The following is a 19,392-nucleotide window of genomic DNA, read 5'->3' as shown; positions in this document are numbered from 1 at the left end:
CCCGAAGTGCGGATGCCATGTGTGCTTCATGTCTAATGCTGCTGCGTCCTGGTGTCTCTAACAACGTCAGCAACATGGCTTCTTGGTGTCTAGTCCAAGCTGTCCATACAGGTATCCTTAATCACGACATGTGTCTCTGCATCCACACATGGATAGGTCTGCATGTTCTTCAGGCGGAATGGCTGGCTGAGGGGATATCTCTCAACATATTTCTCAATCATGTGTCCATTGGGAATTCATCTGAAATAGAATGGGTGATTGCGGTGCTTTCTGGCTTTCTTCTGTGTTGTGAATTTAGTAGGAGGGGAAGGGATGGTTGGCTTCCTATCCCTCTTCACTTTCACCTCCTGTTCTAAAAGGTAATTGTTCAAGTTACCTCCAACAAAGATATTATCAGGGTTGCCACCTTCAAACCATTGTGACAAAACATTAGGAAGAGCCTCAAATAAGTCATCCAGTTCCTGTTGAGCGGGGTTCCAATATAAAATAATTAGCAAAAGGTATTGAAAAGGGCCTAAACTCGAGGACTTAGGGCCTAATTACCAGTTGTGTGGTATCCCAGTGGTAAATCTGCCAGAATACCGCCCAACAGAATTACTGTTGCTGCCCCTTTAGCCAGCGGAATTACCACCGGATTGCAAGTGGCAGTGGTTGAGTTAATTGGTATTTTTTGAGAGTCCATTGGACTCTGTGAAGGGTCAGAAAAGTGAGGCAGACAACTTTGTATAGGTTTTTGATAGGATACTATTTTATTAAATTAAATGGGTTTGATAAATGCCTTTCAAAATAACTAAAGCAAACACTGTAACAAAAAGAATCTGTCTCTCACACGCGTGCATACAACAACTTAACAAGGTAATGGATGGAAATCCAAATCAACATTAACAGTCAACAGGCGGTGTGCAACTTTGTGTTCCGTGTGCCTGTGGGGAATACTTTATCCTGCTGGGACTCTGAAGAAGTCTGTTTTCACTTGCTGCTGTGGGAGGCAAAGGCAGCATCAGCACAAGCCATCAAAGCCTTCTAAAGGGTGCAGAAGGCAGAGGTGTGTAGCTGTGTGTTCCGTGTGCCACTGTGGAATACTATCTCCTGCTGGGACTCTGAAGAAGTCTGTTTTCACTTGTTCCAACGGGGGAGGCGGAGGCAGCATCAGCACAAGACATCAAAACCTTCCAGAGGGTGTGGAGCGCAGCGGTGTGTAGCTGTGTGTTCCGTGTGGAATACTTTCTCCTGCTGGGACTCTGAAGAAGTCTGTTTTAGCTTGCTACAGCAGGTAGGTGGGGGCATTGTCAGCACAAGATATCAAAACCTTCCACAGGGCACGGACGCAGCAGTATTTGGCTGTCTGTTCCATGTTCCCTTGTTCCCGGAGAGTAGACCAGGATGTAGTGGCATATCGCTACTCTAAGGGGGTGAGTACAAATAAGTCTAACTCTATTTTGTGGAATTTAAAATTAACTTGAGAAGTCATGGCAAGGGAGGGTGAGCAAGAAACAGAAGCAGAAGAAAATTCCTTGCCACAATAAGAACATTAGCTTTTCTGCTTAAATCATGACTTTGCAGCAAATTGTAGATCAAGTATAATATTGGCCCAGGATAATCCAGCCACTTGATCCAACTTGGAGGATCACCTCACAGGGCAAATTAGTCTGGATTTTACTCTAAAAGCTTCCTCTATGCAACGTAAAATAGTGGAATTTTTCAATAGTGGAATTTTTCCCACACAACAATGCAGGAAAACCTGATGCTATGGCTCAAATTGCTGATCAGCGATCTGGGGGGTAGTGGCAGAAATGGGTTTCCCTCTGAGATCAGCCCAGTGCGAAAATGGCGATTTAGCATGGGCTCCATTGCCTGGCACCGTGTCAAACTCCTTGTCACATACCCCAGAACATTTTGATACCCTAATGGAAGAACAGCCTAGGTCAGACCGGGACCAAATCTATTGCTCCAACTTAACCGAATTCTCAAGCCTTCATGGATATGAAATGCCCACCCATGACATTGGAGGTGTTGAATTTTGTCTTGCAAGCCCGTTATTAGCGCCCTCGTCCCTTAGCGGGACCCGTGAGGGACGTGTGGTCAGACCACACGTTCCTTACGGTTCCCTCCAAGGGACCTCGGAATAGGGCAGTAGGGGATTACCAGGACCGGTCTCCTTACCAGTGCCCCGTATCCCTTACCGCCCTACTCGTAATGAGGCCCTTTATTGCAACAAGAAGAGAAGTTTTGTGTTATTTGAACTTTGCTTAAAAAACTATCCTTTGACTAATTTAAGGAACGAGAACTGAATTGAGAGTTTATTACAGATCTGGATTTCCTTGTTTCTTTTTGTTGAACATTGGAACTGAAATTTCCTTGAAACCTGGGTGGGGAAGTTCACCTAGGTTACCAAGGAAGACTGTGAATATCATTATTGATGATATTGTGAATTGTGATATATTTCTTTATGTATTTGATGGTTAAGTGTGAGGGCCAAATATCCTGTGCTGGAGGGTTTTGCTTTAGTTTTAATAGGCAGGGAAATCCTCATTAGAGTAGGGATAGTGAGGCGTTTGATGAGATGTATAGTTTAATAAAATGGCAAAGTTTGAGAAATCATCTAAAAGTTGTCTGCCTCACATTTCTGACCCCTCACACCTGGAATAGATGAACCTGGGTTTATAATCAATCAATATATTTCTTCAAATCAATATCCATCTTAAAAGATGCCAGTGCTTCGGGACAATCTTGTTTAAGACCTTAGCAAGTATATTAATACTTGAGCTCTGCTTTGTCCCAGATTTAACACTGGGGTTCAATATACTAATGTGATCCATATTCTTTATTTTGTCATAGGCTTGATCAACACATGATCTAGAATATCCTCTTTCACATAAATCTCTCTCTAAGTGATTTAGATTTCTGCTCGAAGATAGCATCATCACTGCGGTGTCTTCTTTCTCAATAGCATACTCCTACAGGTGTGTTATTAATTGGATAGTGTCTGTAGAAGCTTGTTGCAAATGGATACATGAACAAAATGCCCAGTGAGTTCAATTCCAAATGTATTATTATTCAAATATCTGACATATTCTGACATATTCTGACATATTCTTAAAAGAGCTGTTCTGCACCACACCATATGACTATCAAATGATCTATGAAGAGTTTCCATAGAATTACATTATGTATGCATTCGTTCTTGATGAGTGCAAATGTTTTCTCAAATTGCCCATAAATACATATGCTTGGAGGAGCATAGTTTGCCCCCATTGCCACCCCTTTGTTCTGTACTCAATTATTGAACAACAAGTTATTGTGTTCAAGAGTGAACCTCAGAAATGCCCTTTTCATTTCAATATGTGACAGATGGGTGAAGAGAAATTTACATCAGGGATTGAAGAAGCTGGTAGATCAGAATAGGAGTCAGGTGGAGATTCAGAAATACACCTGGGTGAAACAATTAAAGGCACATCCCAAGTATGTTCTCCAAGAGTGTTCAGTACGCCATGCACCAGTGGATCAGGAGTACTCTTCAAGTGCCCTATACATTCTTCAATCCTCTGCAGCATAATAGAATGTCTTCCGACATCAAAAATATATTCTCGTACAATTGAACTAAAGGGGACAGCACCAGGCTCATAGCTGAGAATGAGTTTGGGACCTGTTGGAGGAGTCACGAAAAGATTCCAGAATTTCACACAGCAAAATGTCTTTTAGAGGAACAAAGTTGTTGAAGGATACTTGGTGCTCAGGATTTGTGTCAATAACTACTTTGGGTGCTCAAAATTCTGGACAGGGTTGCCTATAACCAAATACAGCAATTTCTAGAAGAAAATAACATTCTTGGGAGAAGGCAATCCGGTTTCCGTCCTGGTCATGGGACAGAATCGGATCTCCTAGACCTACAAATACAACTCTGGGATATTATGGACAAAGGCAAACCAGAACTCCTCCTCCTGCTCGACCTATCTGCTGCCTTTGATCTTGTTAACTATGACATTCTCGGCCTGCAACTAAGAAATGCTGCCCACTTCTCTCTACAAGCAGCAGCTTGGATCGCCCCTTTCCTCAGCGGTAGACTAATGAGAGTATTTTCTGACACTGCATGTGCCCCACCTACCACCATACACTGTGGAGTTCCTCAAGGCTCCTGCACTGCACCCACCCTCTACAACATTTAAACCCTTCCACTGTTCATTGACCTTGATCGTCGTGACATAGCTTACACCAACAATGCCGACAACATGCAAGTCCTAATCCCTCTCACTGGCATCTATGAACAGGATGCTACAGCCCTTAACAACATATAACAACACCGTCATCAAAGTATCCTCATCAGTAAAAACACTAGGGGTGTATATCGACTCCACCCTCTCTATGACCCACCAAGTCAATGCCATAGCCTCCTCTGCAGCACTCACCACTAAAATTATTAACGCAGTCAAACCTTTCCTATCTACCCAAAACTGCCTCTCCATTGCCAGAGCTGCAGTCGGGACTAGACTTGACTATTGCAACGCACTATTCTTCGGCACATCTGAAAAAAACATACATCAGCTACAAGTAACTCAAAATAATGTCCTGAGAGTTGCCTTGAGCATTCCCAAAAGGGAACACATATCCCAAGCAAGAAACGAAGCCCACTGGCTACCTGTCAAAGAGTGTATTCTCTTTAGAACTTTGACAATCACACACAAGTTCCTTGTCTTCAACGCTCCACCATACCTCTCTGAAAGAATCACCCCATGAACATCAGCTAGACCCAAGAGGACACATCTCACTAATCAGATCTTCATTCCCTCCTTCAAAAGAGCCACAGCAGGAGGCGCCAGCTTCCAACACCTTGCACTCAAGAACTGGAACGCCCTTCCCACTGCACTCAGAAATGAAAAATCATACACTGTATTTGGTAAATTGTTAAAAACGAATCTGTTCAACTAACCTGTACAAGCCAAACAGCCTGCCTTACTGCCCATTAAGTCAAGGTTCCACTGTAACAAAGGAACCCCTTGTCTGTATTGAATTGTTAACCAAATGCCTTATATCATGTAACTGCAATCTACTAGCCTTCTGTAGCAAGCGCCACAATGCCCCAGGGCCACTGTGCGTTATACACATGTAAATAAATAAATAAATGATGCCACCACATGGACTCCAAGCAAGATGTCATCCTCCTTCCCGATGAAAAAAGTCTGAAATGATAAATCTGTTGTCCTTAATAAAAGGAACAGAAATTAAGGATGGTGGTTATGGCCCAGGGCCGCTGTGCGCTATACAAATGCAAATAAATACATTAATAAATAAATAAATGATGCCACCACATGGACTCCAAGCAAGATGTCATCCTCCTTCCCGATGAAAAAGTCTGAAATGATAAATCTGTTGTCCTTAATAAAAGGAACAGAATTTAAGGACTGGTGGTTATGGGCAGAAAGAGTTTGCTAGACTCTGGAGCTGCAGAGATGGTGACAAGGAAGATTATCCAAGGATTATCCTTCGTCATTCACAGGGCTTGCTCCTTAGGATGTACTTTGTGAGAGCAATAAGCAGTGTTGTATAGCTCCTCTACGTGCAAATCCACGGAGAAGGCAGCAAGAAGAGCCCAACGTGGTGACACAGATGAGCTTATATGTGCCCTTATGCGATGTATCGCAGCAGCAGAAGCTCAACCAAGAACAACGTCATGTGTTGAGGCAAACATGAAAAGAGAATGATAGGCCTCTTACCGCTCGCTGCATCCACCAAGGACTGTTGCTGACTGCACTTGTGTCCGCACTTCTCTGCTCTGCGCTCCTCACAGGGATTCTCGTTTTACGAGGTAAGCCCAACTTCCAGGCAAATACCAATGGGAGCAGCAAAACAGCTAAACAGCAAGCTTGTCTATGCTGCTGACTGCACTTGTGTCTGCCTACTTGTAAGAGTATTTCATGTTATTGTATGGTCCATTGCAAATGATCTAAAGGGAAGTAACTGGAAGTGGTCAAAGCTTATTGCATACAGATTAGCTGACCTTGGATGTGCCTCTCACTGGAGACTGGAGTCAATGTGGTATTCTTTCAAGTAAAAAAAAGGACTTAAAGTGGCCCTTTAATCTTTGAGCTTGTAACATTTAATAATGCGTACAATGGTATTTAATATACCGTTTTAATATATGTAATAATATTAGATTGTATTTATTACTGGAATATTGAGTGCACTGTTTATTATAAAAATATTTTGCATTTATTCTTTATAAGAGAAATGTGTTTTTGATGCAGTATTTTGAACTTTAATGGCCTTTTGTGCTGAATAAATTGGAAAGCACAAATCTTGATGGAAATTCCAATAAAAGAACCTGCTAAGCCTAATAGAAGAGCTTGAGCCATAACCTTAAGTATCTCTCCCTTGTTGATCCGTTCTCTCTCGGCACCGTGCACCTGGCCTACCCTCTGTCTTCCGGGTACAGGTACCTGCTCAGCCAGCCACCCCCCTGCACTGCCTCCGGGCCACCCTTTGCACTGGGGTCTGTATCTGTACCCATACAGCCCTCCGCGCCCATTTTCTTCTTGCACTTATCTGACATACCCTGTCTGATGACTTAAACCCAGCACTTGCGGCTTGCTGGCTGAACTACCACTGTTTGTCGTCTTTTATTATTATTTATCTGTTTTCTCCTTTGCTCCGCACTTTCCACTTCTCCACCCCTCACATGCACGTCTCCCCTCCCCCTCTCCCATGCACTTGCGCATTCTCAATGTCACTGGGCCTAGTAAGATCGCTGATTTGTTCTCCCTTGTTTTCCCATCCCTTGTCTGGTCGCGCTCTGAAACACGTGTGTATGAGCGCGATATAAATAAAATATATCATATCATATCTTGTGAAGTTTGTATTCCCTTGCCACATAAAAGAGGTGCAAAGTTGTACACATTTTCTGATGCCAAAGGGTCACCCTTAATGCGTGGTGGAGCAAGAAAATCTTTGGTAATATGTAAAAGACCCTTTGGTTTGGTAGTGTGACCGAATATTTAATCTGGAATTGATTGAAAAGGATCCACTCAGAATCAGCCTCCGTTCTCCTCCAAATGAACTCCAACCTCCTAATTTCCTTTTCAGCATTGTACTGTATTGTAGTCATCATTTGTATAGTGCCATTTGCCCATTTCTATGGCCTCGGTGCTTTTTGTGGTTGGAATGCCCTCAGGGACTGAAGTCCATGTATGGGAGATTCTAAAAGTTAACTTTAAGATGCATGTGTTCATTCTGACAAGTTAAGACTTGGAAGGGCTGGCTGGGCCCCAGTAAGCAACCCAGAGTTTAGGCACATGGATGGGTGCTGTCAGTGGTTTGAGATAGAGTGCTAGTGCAGGAGAGTCAATGTGTACCCAGCCAGACCTAATTTTTAACATAGGTTGTCACTGTATACTAATGGCAGAAGTATTGAGGCATGTCAGAGGTTTCAGTGTGGTTGACTATGCAAGCTGCTATACCAGATTTTACATATCCATAGCTGCATTATAGAATGCATGGATGGGGTGCCATGTCTGCAGTGTGTGTCCACTCACGTGGTGTGGTTTATAAATACGTGTTTCTGTGTTGTTTTCTTAGGTCATAGCCATAGCTGCTTTCTAGAGCGCATGAATGGGGAGCCATGTCTGCGGCGTGTGTGCTTTATAAATACATTTTTCGGTGTTGTTTTCTTAGGTAATAGCCATATCTGCATTCTAGAGGGCATGGATAGGGAGCCATGCCTGCGGCATGTCTCCACTCACATGGTGTGGTTTATAAATACGTTTTCAGTGCTCTTTCTTAGATCTCTCTGGACGATATCCTGGTCGTTAGAGTGCATCTTCTGGTGGGGTTAGCATATTACCTTAGGTGAGGCCCTGGTCGTTGGCATCCTTTGAGTGCAATAGGAAATACATTAAATCTATCTTGCCACTGATGGCCTAAGACCAACAGAATCATTCCCATCCCCAACAGTAAAAAAAATGTCTAAGTGCGTCTTAGTGCATCCCTATTCTTACCCCCTAAAGCCATTTAACTGCATTCAGTATCCAATAGGCCTGGTTTAACTGGTGCATTTCCTTACTACCCGCCAATCACACTCAAGCGTTGAGCATTCTGAGTGCTTGGGTAGGCTCCTTGATAATTAGGTTGGGGCCTCCAGCTGAGTGCGCAACAATAGCTGTCCCCAGTTCATCCTTCATCCTTCATTGTCCGCTGTTTTTTTAGGTCATCCCAAATGGACACAGTTCCTATGAGGGGTTTGAATCCAGATTGGGCAGGGTCAAGGAGTTTGTTGGCTTCAGTGAAGTGGGGTTGAGTTGCTTGTATGCTGTGCAGTCCATGAGTTTGGCCATGAAGCAGGTGTTGGAAATGGGCTGATTGTTCAAGGGAAAGTGGATTAAATTTTATATGGCAAAACAAACAGCAACCCTCTACTTCCACAGGCATTTTGCAGACAGATCCCATTTCTCTAGCTCACCCTCTGTCAATACCCTCCCTCTCATGCTTTCTCTCTGCCTCTCTCTGTCTCAAATAGATACATTGTGGCCTATGAGGCATGTAAACCATTATCTTTGAGTTGGCAGTGCAGAGAAGCGAACAGCCTGAAAACTTGACATGTTACCAGCTCCTGCCAAGGGTTATGGGAGGCAGGAACCTTTGTATTGGAGGAGGTTCTGCTTGAAATTGTATGGCCCCAGCCACCCCTTTCACTTTCCTTAGTATGATGGTTGGCAGGCTGAGAGATGCCACACATTTCACTCCATCACACTCAGGTGCTGAGCTTAGTTTCCTGCTGGAACGTTTTGCCCATTGAGGGCAGGACCCTTCAATCTTGGGCAGACATTGGTGAGGCATTGGTTGGGGCAGAGGCTAGAATTCCTGTTTGTTTCTTAAAGAGGTCTACCCTGCTGTCTTCCACAAACCCTTAACTGTTCTTTCACCATCCAAAATGGCAAATGTCAGCTTACCCCCATCGTCAAAGGTCAAAGGTGTGGCAGTGGCATTTTGGGATTAGAGTAATGTTGCAACCCTGCAGACGGCTCTTCAGAATGAAACTAGAAGCAGAAAAGGTAAAACGTGGAGAGCAGGTTCCTCAGAATGTGCAGCACTTTGGCCAAACACGGTGGGGGGTGGGGGAGCTCAGCTGCTGGATGGCGGTGAGCAGTTTGTTGACACTGAAATAAAGGGGTGTTAGGTTGGGGATAGGATAGATTTTCCAATAACAATGCACTCCCGGGTGTGCAGTTGCTCTGGCTGCTTGATATGTAAAGTTCTCAGGGGAATGACCGTACAAAGATGGGTGAATGTTATGCTTTAGTCATTCTGCTAATCCTTTAAAAACAATCATCTGAATGCATGAATGCAATTGAAAATGTCTTTTATTTTCACTGTTTTAGGTATAAACGTTGGACCAGTAGTCGCTGGAGTAATTGGGGCAAGGAGGCCACAATACGATATATGGGGAAACACTGTTAATGTTGCCAGCAGAATGGACAGTACTGGAATACAGGGTAAAATTCAGGTAAATTCATCTGAATTAGCTCTTTTAGAAGCAGCCATTCTTTCATGTAATCTCTTCAAAATTGTAAGTGGGGACAATTTGGCAATAACTATCGCTTCATTGGGCTTTTATTCACTTATTGTAGTACGCACACAGAAATGCACAACGGCTCGATAAAATGTACATCGATTCTCAGAAAATATGAATTCATTTGTAAATTAAGAGGTAGTGATAAGAGATACTAGCACTTTGTTCGGTACGTGTATGAGTGTGGCATAGCAGAGTGTGCAGTCACCAGAACCATGATGCCTCTGAGTGCACACATGGGTAAAAGGCAGAATGGCTAGAGAGAGAAATGGTCAAGCAAGAGGTAGGTTTTTTATAAACAGGTGATTGCCAATATTATGGAAACTCTGAGAGAGTGTTGTTCCACACAAAAGGGGCAGAGCGGGATATGGAATTAGAAATGCTAAAATCATATTTTATGAGTAAACCAAAACGAGCGTAATCTTTTTAACATTCAGGTTGCATAAAAAGGCAATTGTGGGCATTAAGTTCTTTAAAATGGATCCAAGATGGGCAGATATTGGAGCGCTCCAGCATTATGTGCCTTTCTCAGGTCCATATGACTGCCGGAAAGATTTATTATGGAATTCAGGGAAGTCAGTTAAATAATTAAATGGATGGTGGTCATGTGGTCTGAAGACCCAAAGGTTGGCTTGCCACCTGTGATCAAACAAGGGGGCTAGACCAATATAGTTTACAGGGTATTGCCCTTACCCAATATGTATTTTAACACAAAAGAACAGGCAAAAAGACATCTGTATTGTTTAGAATTGCAGCCAATATCAATCCAGATGCAAGTCCAGATTAAGAACCTCCAGTGGTAAGGACAGATACATTTTTCTAGAGACAAGGTTGTGAGGAAGGACAGAAAGAATAGAGCGAAATTCTAACTATCCCTACCTAGTCCCATACCTGAACTAGGATGCGACGGTGTAACGCCCTATCTAATAGCGATAGGACAAGAGATAAACTAGCAACTTCTATTGGTTGTAATACATTCAGCCTTGTTGGTCCTGTACCACTCTCTTCCACTATATGTGTGTATTTGGAAGAGAAACATGTAATAAACCAACAGGACCAAAAGGCTGAATGTATTACAACCAATAGAAGTTGTTAGTTTATCTCTTGTCCTATCGCTATTAGATAGGCATTACACCATTGCATCCTGGTTCAGGTATGGGACTAAGTAGGGATAGATGTCTCTGTCCTTACCACTGTGGGTTCTTAATCTGGACTTGCATCTGGATTGATATTGGCTGCAACTCTAAACAATACAGATGTGTTAATGGCTTGCCACCTGCCCAACTGTATTGCGATGCCAAGTAGGCTGCACCAACTGAAGTCTGTCTTCATAGATATGGGGAATGTGGCTTGGACAGTTCAGGGAGAAAAGTAGGAGGCAATGTGGGAAAGCTGCAATAGTGCTCCAATTAGATCTATCGGCGGCATTTGATCTCGTTGATCACAAGCGACTGCTAGAGTATCTGCGAAAACAGGCAAGTTGCTGAAAGATGGTGGTTAATTGGATTAAATCATTATTTTCCATTCGGGTATCCAATGCACAATGGGGCGCAGCCACTTCACCGGTTTCTGCAATAAAATATGGCGTCCCTCATGGAGCATCAATATCACTGCTCCTTTTCAATCTTTACATGTGCGCCTTATGTATGCTATTAGAGAAGCTAGGAGTCTTTTTTTCGAACTATGCCGATGACAACCAATTGGTCATCGAGCTAAGTGGCGACTACCATCAAGATTCATTAACATTAGAAAGCATCTATATTGCCATTGAAAATTGGATGTCCTCAAGGGCCAAACTAGACCCTCTGTATTCTCATTTCTTGCTGCAAGGTAATACGATCAAAACTCAAGCTAAAGTGAAAACTCTAGGGGTCATACTAGAGGCCTCACTGAACTCAGATTCCCATGTACAGAACCTCTGTAAAACATGCAATTACCATATGAGGCTTCTGCGTACCATACGCCACTTCATTAACAACAAGAACGCGGTGACAATTGCATGGGCTATGATTCTATCAAGATTGGACTACTGTAACATCTTATTATGTGGAGAAACAAAGTCTAATATTCAGATATGTCAAGTTATCCAAAATGATGCTATTCGTATAGCCATGACCATCTCAAGGAGAACTCACATCACTAATACCAGGAGAGACATACACTGGTTACCAGTACAACAACGTATTAATTTCAAAATGGGATCATTAATACACCTCTCCCTTTATGGAAAAGCCCCGAAGTACCTAAAAAATATGACTGTACCCTACAAACCCGTCAGAGATCTACAATCTTCAGATCTGACCCTGTTACAGGGAATCAGAACCAAAAGAACCAGAGGTCTAGGTAGATTTTTCCGGGCCCTGGCTCCAGTTTTCAGGAATTCCCTCCCACTGCCCATCAGAGGGATATCTGATTGGAACGGATTCAGAAAATCCTTGAAGACATACCTCTTTTGCTAATTTTAGCTCCCCTGACTTTGGATTAAATTATTAGGGCATTGGTTGCCCGTGTCTCGTCACTATGTTGGTCTCCTTCAGTGTTTATGTAAGCGCCCGAAGCCTGCGGGTTTTCGGCGCTATAAAAGTAAAACAAAAAAAGAAAATACAAGTGGGACTGTTAGCCAGTTTGCAGCAGGAGTCTGCCTAGTGGTCGGCTTGCACTGGACCTTGTGAAGGCAATGCAATTGATGACAGAAAGGTTCATCTGACCAGAAGGGAGTAAGAGTGCTGTGAGACTGTATTGCATGTTGCCACACTGAAGCACGATATTTTATGTGCAAGCCATTGCACTCACGAGGCATGAGCACAGAAATTGACAGAAAATGAAGTCCTTGCAGGTAGTCAAAATGGAGTAGGTGGTTCTGACGATGTAAACCTCTTTCAGGGAACCACACTCTGAGAATACATCAAAAAAGCAATGGGTAAATGCTTACGAATGCAAAGCCTGGAAGCTCATTCACCAAAAGGAGTGAAAGGGTGATTACCATGTTTGGGTGATGTTATCTTATGTTAAATCAATTTAATAAAGTGTGACATAGACTAGAGGGTATCTTGTTGTTACTGGTCAATTATCCACCGGTAGTCCAACACAAGTAGGATGCGACAAAGGAACACTCACTCCCTCTAAGGAGCCGTGATCAACAGAGGGCCCCAGGAAATGGGGCAGAAATTTTTTTTTGTCCATTTAAAGGATGTAATAGATGGTTTTCCGGTTTTCCCACAGCCATCATTTCTGTTTTCTGCGCATTAAGCCTGAGCCAATTGGCGTTTATCCAATTACCAATGGTGGAGAGGAAATTGGTCAAGCGAGATGACATCAGATCACAGTCACGATCAATGCGGAGTATCAGCTGTGTGCCATTTGCATATGCATAAAAGCGGTATCCGTGGGCATGAATGTGTTTTGCTAGTGGAAGGATTTAGACACTGATGAGCAAGATGTTTTGCAGTGTGCAAACAAGGTTTAATTGTTGAAGTGGAAAATAGTGTCTGTTTATAACTCTACACAGCTGGTTGATGCATTTACATTTCATCCCTGTCTCTTTCCAAGTCCTAACTACCCTCCCTTTTTACTCATGACTTGGATGTGGGTAGGAGGGGGAGTTATTTGAGAATTAGGGTCCACAAAATAGAACATATGAACCTCAATGAGGGGCAATGTGTTTGCAGAGAGGGATGTTTTGATTTAAGAATGTTTCATTCTTTACGTTACATGATTTACATGTATTCATGCATTGCCTCCGTTTCACTGTGCTTTAACAGGACACACATTGGGAAGTAGAATAGGTTCCTGCTCTCAGATGTTAACTGCAGCCCAACATGCCCTTATGATACCATCATATGCTTGGCATAGATATCATATGGCAATTTGCAATCAACATGTGAAGCTGTTGCTATCTTTTCTCACGTGCCTCCACAAACCACCCCCTTAAATCGTGCTATATAACATTTTTAAATAGGTAAATAAATACATAAAGATGTAGCTATGATTTCATCCCTGAGTAAATTGTGAGTGAAGTGTCCTTTTATGCCCCATTTCCTAAATGATGTAGTAGTATCTATTATTATTATTATTAACTATTTGAATGGTACTCCATTTATCAACCTTGAAAAGAGGAAGGTATTTAATCTTGTGACATGCATGATTGCCACAATGGCTCATGACAGAGGAGTGTGCATAATGTCTAACATATCTAACTGCACTTCATTATGAATAAATGTATGTAATTTCAATGATCCAGAGGAAGAAACATATCACCTTAATACAGCTTTCCTTACTAGTGTGTGTTCCTGTGTGTTTTAATTCTCTCACATGTATTGTTTTGAATGTCTAGATGTGCACGTATAGCAAACCCAAAGGTTGGGTATTGTGCAACATTACTGAATGCAAAAAGTCCGACCCCCAAAGGTCTGCCCCCATTTTTCTGCAAATATGTATGTGGGGGGGGGGTTAATAAAATGTATAGGCGTAAGGTGGGGGGGCTGTGGGGGGTTTCCCCCCACATATATATATTTGTGGAAAAATGTGGGAAAAAAAGAAAAAAAAAAGTCTTACTTTTGGTAGTCAGACTTTTGCATTCGGTAATTTCACGCAGATCCATAAATTGATGCTGTAATGTTATATAAAATGACTTCAGGAAAGAGGGGCAGTATCGAAAAAGATGAGTGGGGAGCGAAGGGCCCCATCTGCAGATATGGAGACTGAGAAAGAGAGTGTTAAAAAGGGTATTTAAAAAAAAACACTAAAACATTATTTTTAGTCAGCCAAGATCTCTGCAGAGACCCTTATGTCAATGGATAAAGTAGAAACCATTTTATGATGCTTTAACAGGATCCAGCTGCTGACGTATAGATTTATATTTTGCAATTTGGTAATGTATGCAAATGACAGATTGCTTCAGTGTACTTGTGCATTACTCCAGATTAGTTTGTATATCTCCACATTGCTTCTGAAGTAATTAACAATGCTTTACACTATTTCAGACATTTTTTGTTATCTTATTTTAAGCAAACGGTGTTTGAAGGTGCCACAAGACAGAAAAAGGGGGTCAAGGGAGAACAACAGAGAAGATAACAATAACGGTCCTACTAGACCTTGTGACATTCAGATCCTGCAAGTGCAGTAATAAGGAGTGCAGGAATAGTTCGAGGGAGAGTGGGGGGGGGGAGTCTCAGTCAGCGCGAATGCTAAGTGCTAGGGTGGGAAGGAACGTGCAGGATAAAGAGGAGACAGTGCAAGTTAAGGGGTAGAGGGGGTGGGCAACAGAGGCTAGATGAGTGTTAATGGGAGGGCAGGAGGGCAGGTGCCGGAGAATTGCATGGGGTGCAGGTGCTGTGGGTCCACATGCTAAGTGGGATGTGAGTAACTCATGGTATCAAAAGGAGAGTCACAAACAAGAGATGCAAGTTCAACAGCTTTATTTTTAAATTTGCAAGGGGTTGGAGACTTCCTAACTGGCCCTAAATCTAAATTGGGAGGAAACTCTATCATAAAGTAAAAGAAAAACAGTCCTTGTCAGTACAGTCAAAACAAAAGGTTCTAAACCTAATGCCTGCTCTAATTCTAATACAAAAAGGTGCAAGGGAAATGTACACAAAATTAAAAGGATAGTGTTCCCAACAAAAGGATCAGGGAGGCAAGGGGTTTGAAGCAATGATGAATCCCTTCCCCACGATTTCACCTTGGGACAATGGGATTTTAGGGCATAGGGATTTAGGCAGCACAGTTTTTCCCAGTGAGGCATACTCTGGCTTACTGGGGAGAGTCAACAGAATGTTCAGGCTTCTTTCATAATCAAATGTTAATTTGGACTGTCCAAAAACAAAGGTTGCAAATGTTTTCCACAAAGAGACTTCTTCATCTTGAAACAAAAAATACCTTAATAGCCACAATATATCATAAAGGTCTCAGGGATACCCTCCCCAAGCTTTCTTGGTTGAAGATCTTCGAGATGGCATATGTTTGGCTTCCGACTATGCCTCCACACTTCGACAACCGGAACCTTCACTTTCTGACAATGCTTTCTGGTACTTGCAGTTGCAAAATGATGTGCTTCTCTTCGTCGGGCTTGAGCCACTCATAATATTACTGGTTTCCCTCAGTTGGGCTCAGACCTCTTTCACATCAGCCTCCCTCAGTCGGCTCAAGCCTTCAATACCTTTTCCACAGTTCACACAAGCCTCCCTCAGTCGGGCACAGGCATGAAATGCATTTCTCTAGCTCGCACAAGCTCCCCTTGATCGGGCGCAAGCTTCAATCCATGTTATTTTCTATTTCCAACAATCCCTTTAGCCTCAGGATTTTGAATAGTCTGGTATGTTACTAGAGAGACTTTCGACCGTGCTGCATTCAACAGCAGGACCACTTGGTGTACATTGTATCACTCTATCTCTTTAAAGCGTTGATCTTTCTTTACTCACGGTTTCCGTATTACACAGAACCTTGTCTTGATACAGGTACTTTCAAGCAAAAACAACCAGGCCTTTGTTCTTCTCTTTTGTTGACTCACTGGCCATGTTTTAATATTTTTCATGTGTCTGAGTTGAAGGTTCCTTTACTCGTAGCTTTATCGAACCTCCCCAATTCAATCATTCATCAGGAGGGAAGCAGGCTTCCCATCAAGGTTCCTCAGAAGGACCACTTCTAGCTTGGATTATCAGCTGCTTATTGCAAGTGCAGTTCTTTTGCCTGGGTTTCTTGAGACTACTCCACAGCTCGTAAAGTCCTCTGGTTTTCTGCTCTCCAATCTCGCACTCGCAGCAGCTCCTGAAGTTCGGTGCACTCCCGCTCCCAGCCTCGCTCAGAGTGTACCTGTGTGCTCTACCTTTTATCCCAGGTGGGGAAGTTAACAGGTTTAGGGTGTGAATGATTGGAAAGGGAGGCCTGACCATGCCTTGCCTCATTACCTGTACAGAGCCATTGAAAAGAGTCAGAGGTAATCTTCATGACGCTGTTCCTGATCATCCTAGGCCCAGTAGTACTGATAGAGTAGGAAGGCTGACGATCATGGGAGTTGTGTCCCACAAAGTAGGTTGGTATAGGGGTACGGATTATGTAAAGAATAAAGGGGGAACAAAAACAGTGGGTTTGGCATTTTCTCCTTTATTAAGAACAAGCTTCTTCTAGATTTTCTAAAGATTTTTGATAAAGAAGGGGTATTCCTCACCAGTGTTATGTGAGGTAGAATGTGTTCCGCCCTGGTTGGTATCCCAGGATTGTTTTCGAATAAGGGATAAGTTTGTGGGGAGTTGGTATAACAGTAACCTACAAAGGCTGACGGGATTTCGGGTAAGGAAGTTGAAGCAGGGGAGGGGTAATACCCTATCTCACCTTTAAGCGTTCTCCCCAAGGTCCCCAGAGATCCTTTACCCAGGTAATCCTCCCTCGCTTGTCCGCCCCCAGGTTGGAATCCAAAAACAATGGTCCTCCCCTGGCCATCTTAGCGCAGAATCATGGGTTCCAGCAGTGAGAATGCCTTCAGGTTTCTCACAGTGAGGAACATGGTGGTGGTTGGGTGGGAGGGGGATCTGGTGCACCGAAGAACTCAGAGGGAACCAGGCAACCAGTCACTGAAGCAGATGGGGGTGTTAGCAGGGTAGGGGTGAGAGAAGGAAGAAGAGAAGAGAAGAGGAGGTTCTTGAGGAGCTTCCGGAACTTAAGGAGTTAAACCTGAGAGGGGCAGGGAGACCATTCCAGAGGGAGGCTCCTGCGGAGGAGCGAGATCTACCCCCTAATCTCTGCTTAGTGAAGGGTTGATCTGTAGAGAGATCAGTGGTCCCAATGGGAAGAATCTTGGTCTTACTGGTATTAAGGCAGAGATCATTGGCAACACACCATGTTTAAATGCAGTTCCGACAGTCAAGGATGAGAGAGGAGGAAGAGGAGGGAGTAGAGGAAAGCTTGAAGGAGAGCGGTGTGTTGTCTGCATAACACTGGAAGTGAGGAGAGAAGGAGGAAATCAGATGGGCCAGAGGGGCGAGGTAGATGTTGAGTCACGGCGAGAGGATAGAGCCTTGAGACACACCATAAGTGGAGAATGTGATCGACGTTAGAAAGGGGCCCAGTTGAACCTGGGAAGGATGGTTGGAGAGGAAGGATGTCAACCAGTCAAGTGCCAGACCAGTGATGCCAACAGTGTCACCAAGCTGATTAGTTAGGGTGGCATGATTGACCATGTCGAATGCAGAGAAAATATCCAGAAAATATCCAGAAGGATAAGAATGGATGGAGAGTGGGAGTCAAGATTTGAGAGCAAGTCTTCAGGGGTGTTCAGTAGAGCAGTTTCTGTGCCTCTGGCTGCTCTGAAGCAGACTGGTGGTCGTGGAGGCAACCAACAGATTCAGTGTGTTGGATCAGTTGGGAGATGAGCAGGCAATTTTCCCAGGAAGGGGTTAATGGAGATAGGGCGGTAGTTAGCAAGGGAGGAGGGGTGACTAGATGGCTTTTTTGAGGAGAGGATGCACAAGGGAGTGCTTGAGGGGTAGCAGGAAGGAGCCAGTGGAAAAGGAGTGATTACAGAAATCGGCCAAGGCTGGTGCAAGGGAGGCAATGTTGTCCTTGATGGTTTGGGAGGAGCAGGGAAGCAACTGTTTGGAGGAGACTTTCATAGAGAGGACGTGTCTAGAGACCTCATCTGATGCTATGGGCAAGAGAGTGGAGAGTAGTAGGGAAGGAGAGAGGGGGGACAAGGGAGGCTCAGCAGTAGAGGGGGGAGGGATAGGAGGGATAGGAGTAGAGGAGAGTGAGGACAGGATGTCCTGATTTTTGGTTAAGAAGTGGGAGGCCCATGAAGTACAGAGGGCCAGGGATGGCAAGGGAGAAGTGGAGAGTGCAGTAGGATTGGTGTGTTTCTTGCACATTTTAAACAATTTGCCATTGTTGTTAGTGACCCCAGAGATGTGGCTTTGATATGGGCTCTCTTCTTCGAGCGGATGGAGAGTCTGTATTGCGACTTGGAGCAAGTCTGTCAGGGGATGTGCCTGATGCCAGCCACTTCTTCTCAGCAACTCTACACTTGCGTTTCAGAGAAGTTAGGTCAGAGTTATACCAGTTGTTGCACTTGAAGGCAGGCTTCATGAGGATCCTCATGACAGGGGCAAGAATGTCCAGGGTGTTTGTTATAGAGCGATGACGATTAGCTAAGGCAGAATCAGTGTGGGAGTCCGTGGAAGGGGTGGGGATGGGAATGACAGTGGCGTGAAAAACAGCAGCTGATACTTGCTTCATTGGTCGAAAGATGGAAAAGGGGACAGGTAGTGCATGCAGAGGCTTAGCTGAGGTAACTAAGCGATCCAGGTGAGAGGACAGGAGAGCATGGTCAGACCTGGAGAGAGGTGTAGTGAGAGGGTCGAAGATGGCGATGTCTGCTGATATTGGAGCATCGAAGGTATGTCCGGCTGAGTGCGTTGGACCGGAGGGATGAATGGTGAGGGAAAGAAAGTCACAGAGTTTGTGGAATAGTCCAATAGCTGAATCAGCAGAGTCACAATGAATATTGAAGTTTCTGAGGAGGAAGAGAAGTTTGGAGGTGGAGGCAAGAAGAGAAGGAGAGATCAGACCACTGCAAGAGGAAGAGGGAGACCGGACCAGGGGTCCTGTAGATGGCGGCAAGAGTCAATGAGAAGGTTGGAGAGACAGCAAGACTGCAGACAAGGCATTCAAAGAAAGAATAGGTCTGAGTGGGAATGATACACAAGGAAGGCATGGTATCTAACAGTGCAGACCGACACAAGTGATCAAAGTTCAAGGGTGTTTATTAAACTTCAATGGATTGATTGAACACCTATCTGATCCTAAATCTAAGGATGGGAGCAAGCTACAACCATCAAATAATA

At 43.8% G+C, this 19,392-nt stretch overlaps 1 protein-coding gene across 2 annotated transcripts in view; it reads left to right on the top strand.

The window, feature by feature from the left end:
* The window catches only part of ADCY1 (adenylate cyclase 1), a 2,048,432-nt gene that overhangs the window by 2,005,982 nt on the left and 23,058 nt on the right, over positions 1-19,392 (top strand). For both annotated transcript variants that reach the window (XM_069613341.1, XM_069613342.1), the window contains one exon: positions 9,369-9,493. In XM_069613341.1, the coding sequence (XP_069469442.1) occupies positions 9,369-9,493 (125 nt within the window). The remainder of the gene's footprint in view (positions 1-9,368; positions 9,494-19,392) is intronic.

This window comes from Ambystoma mexicanum, chromosome 5p (assembly GCF_040938575.1).
Source record: "Ambystoma mexicanum isolate Mex_15411 chromosome 5p, UKY_AmexF1_1, whole genome shotgun sequence".
In the NCBI taxonomy this organism is placed as follows: Eukaryota; Metazoa; Chordata; class Amphibia; order Caudata; family Ambystomatidae; genus Ambystoma; species Ambystoma mexicanum.
This window is presented reverse-complemented; position numbering and strand designations above follow the sequence as displayed.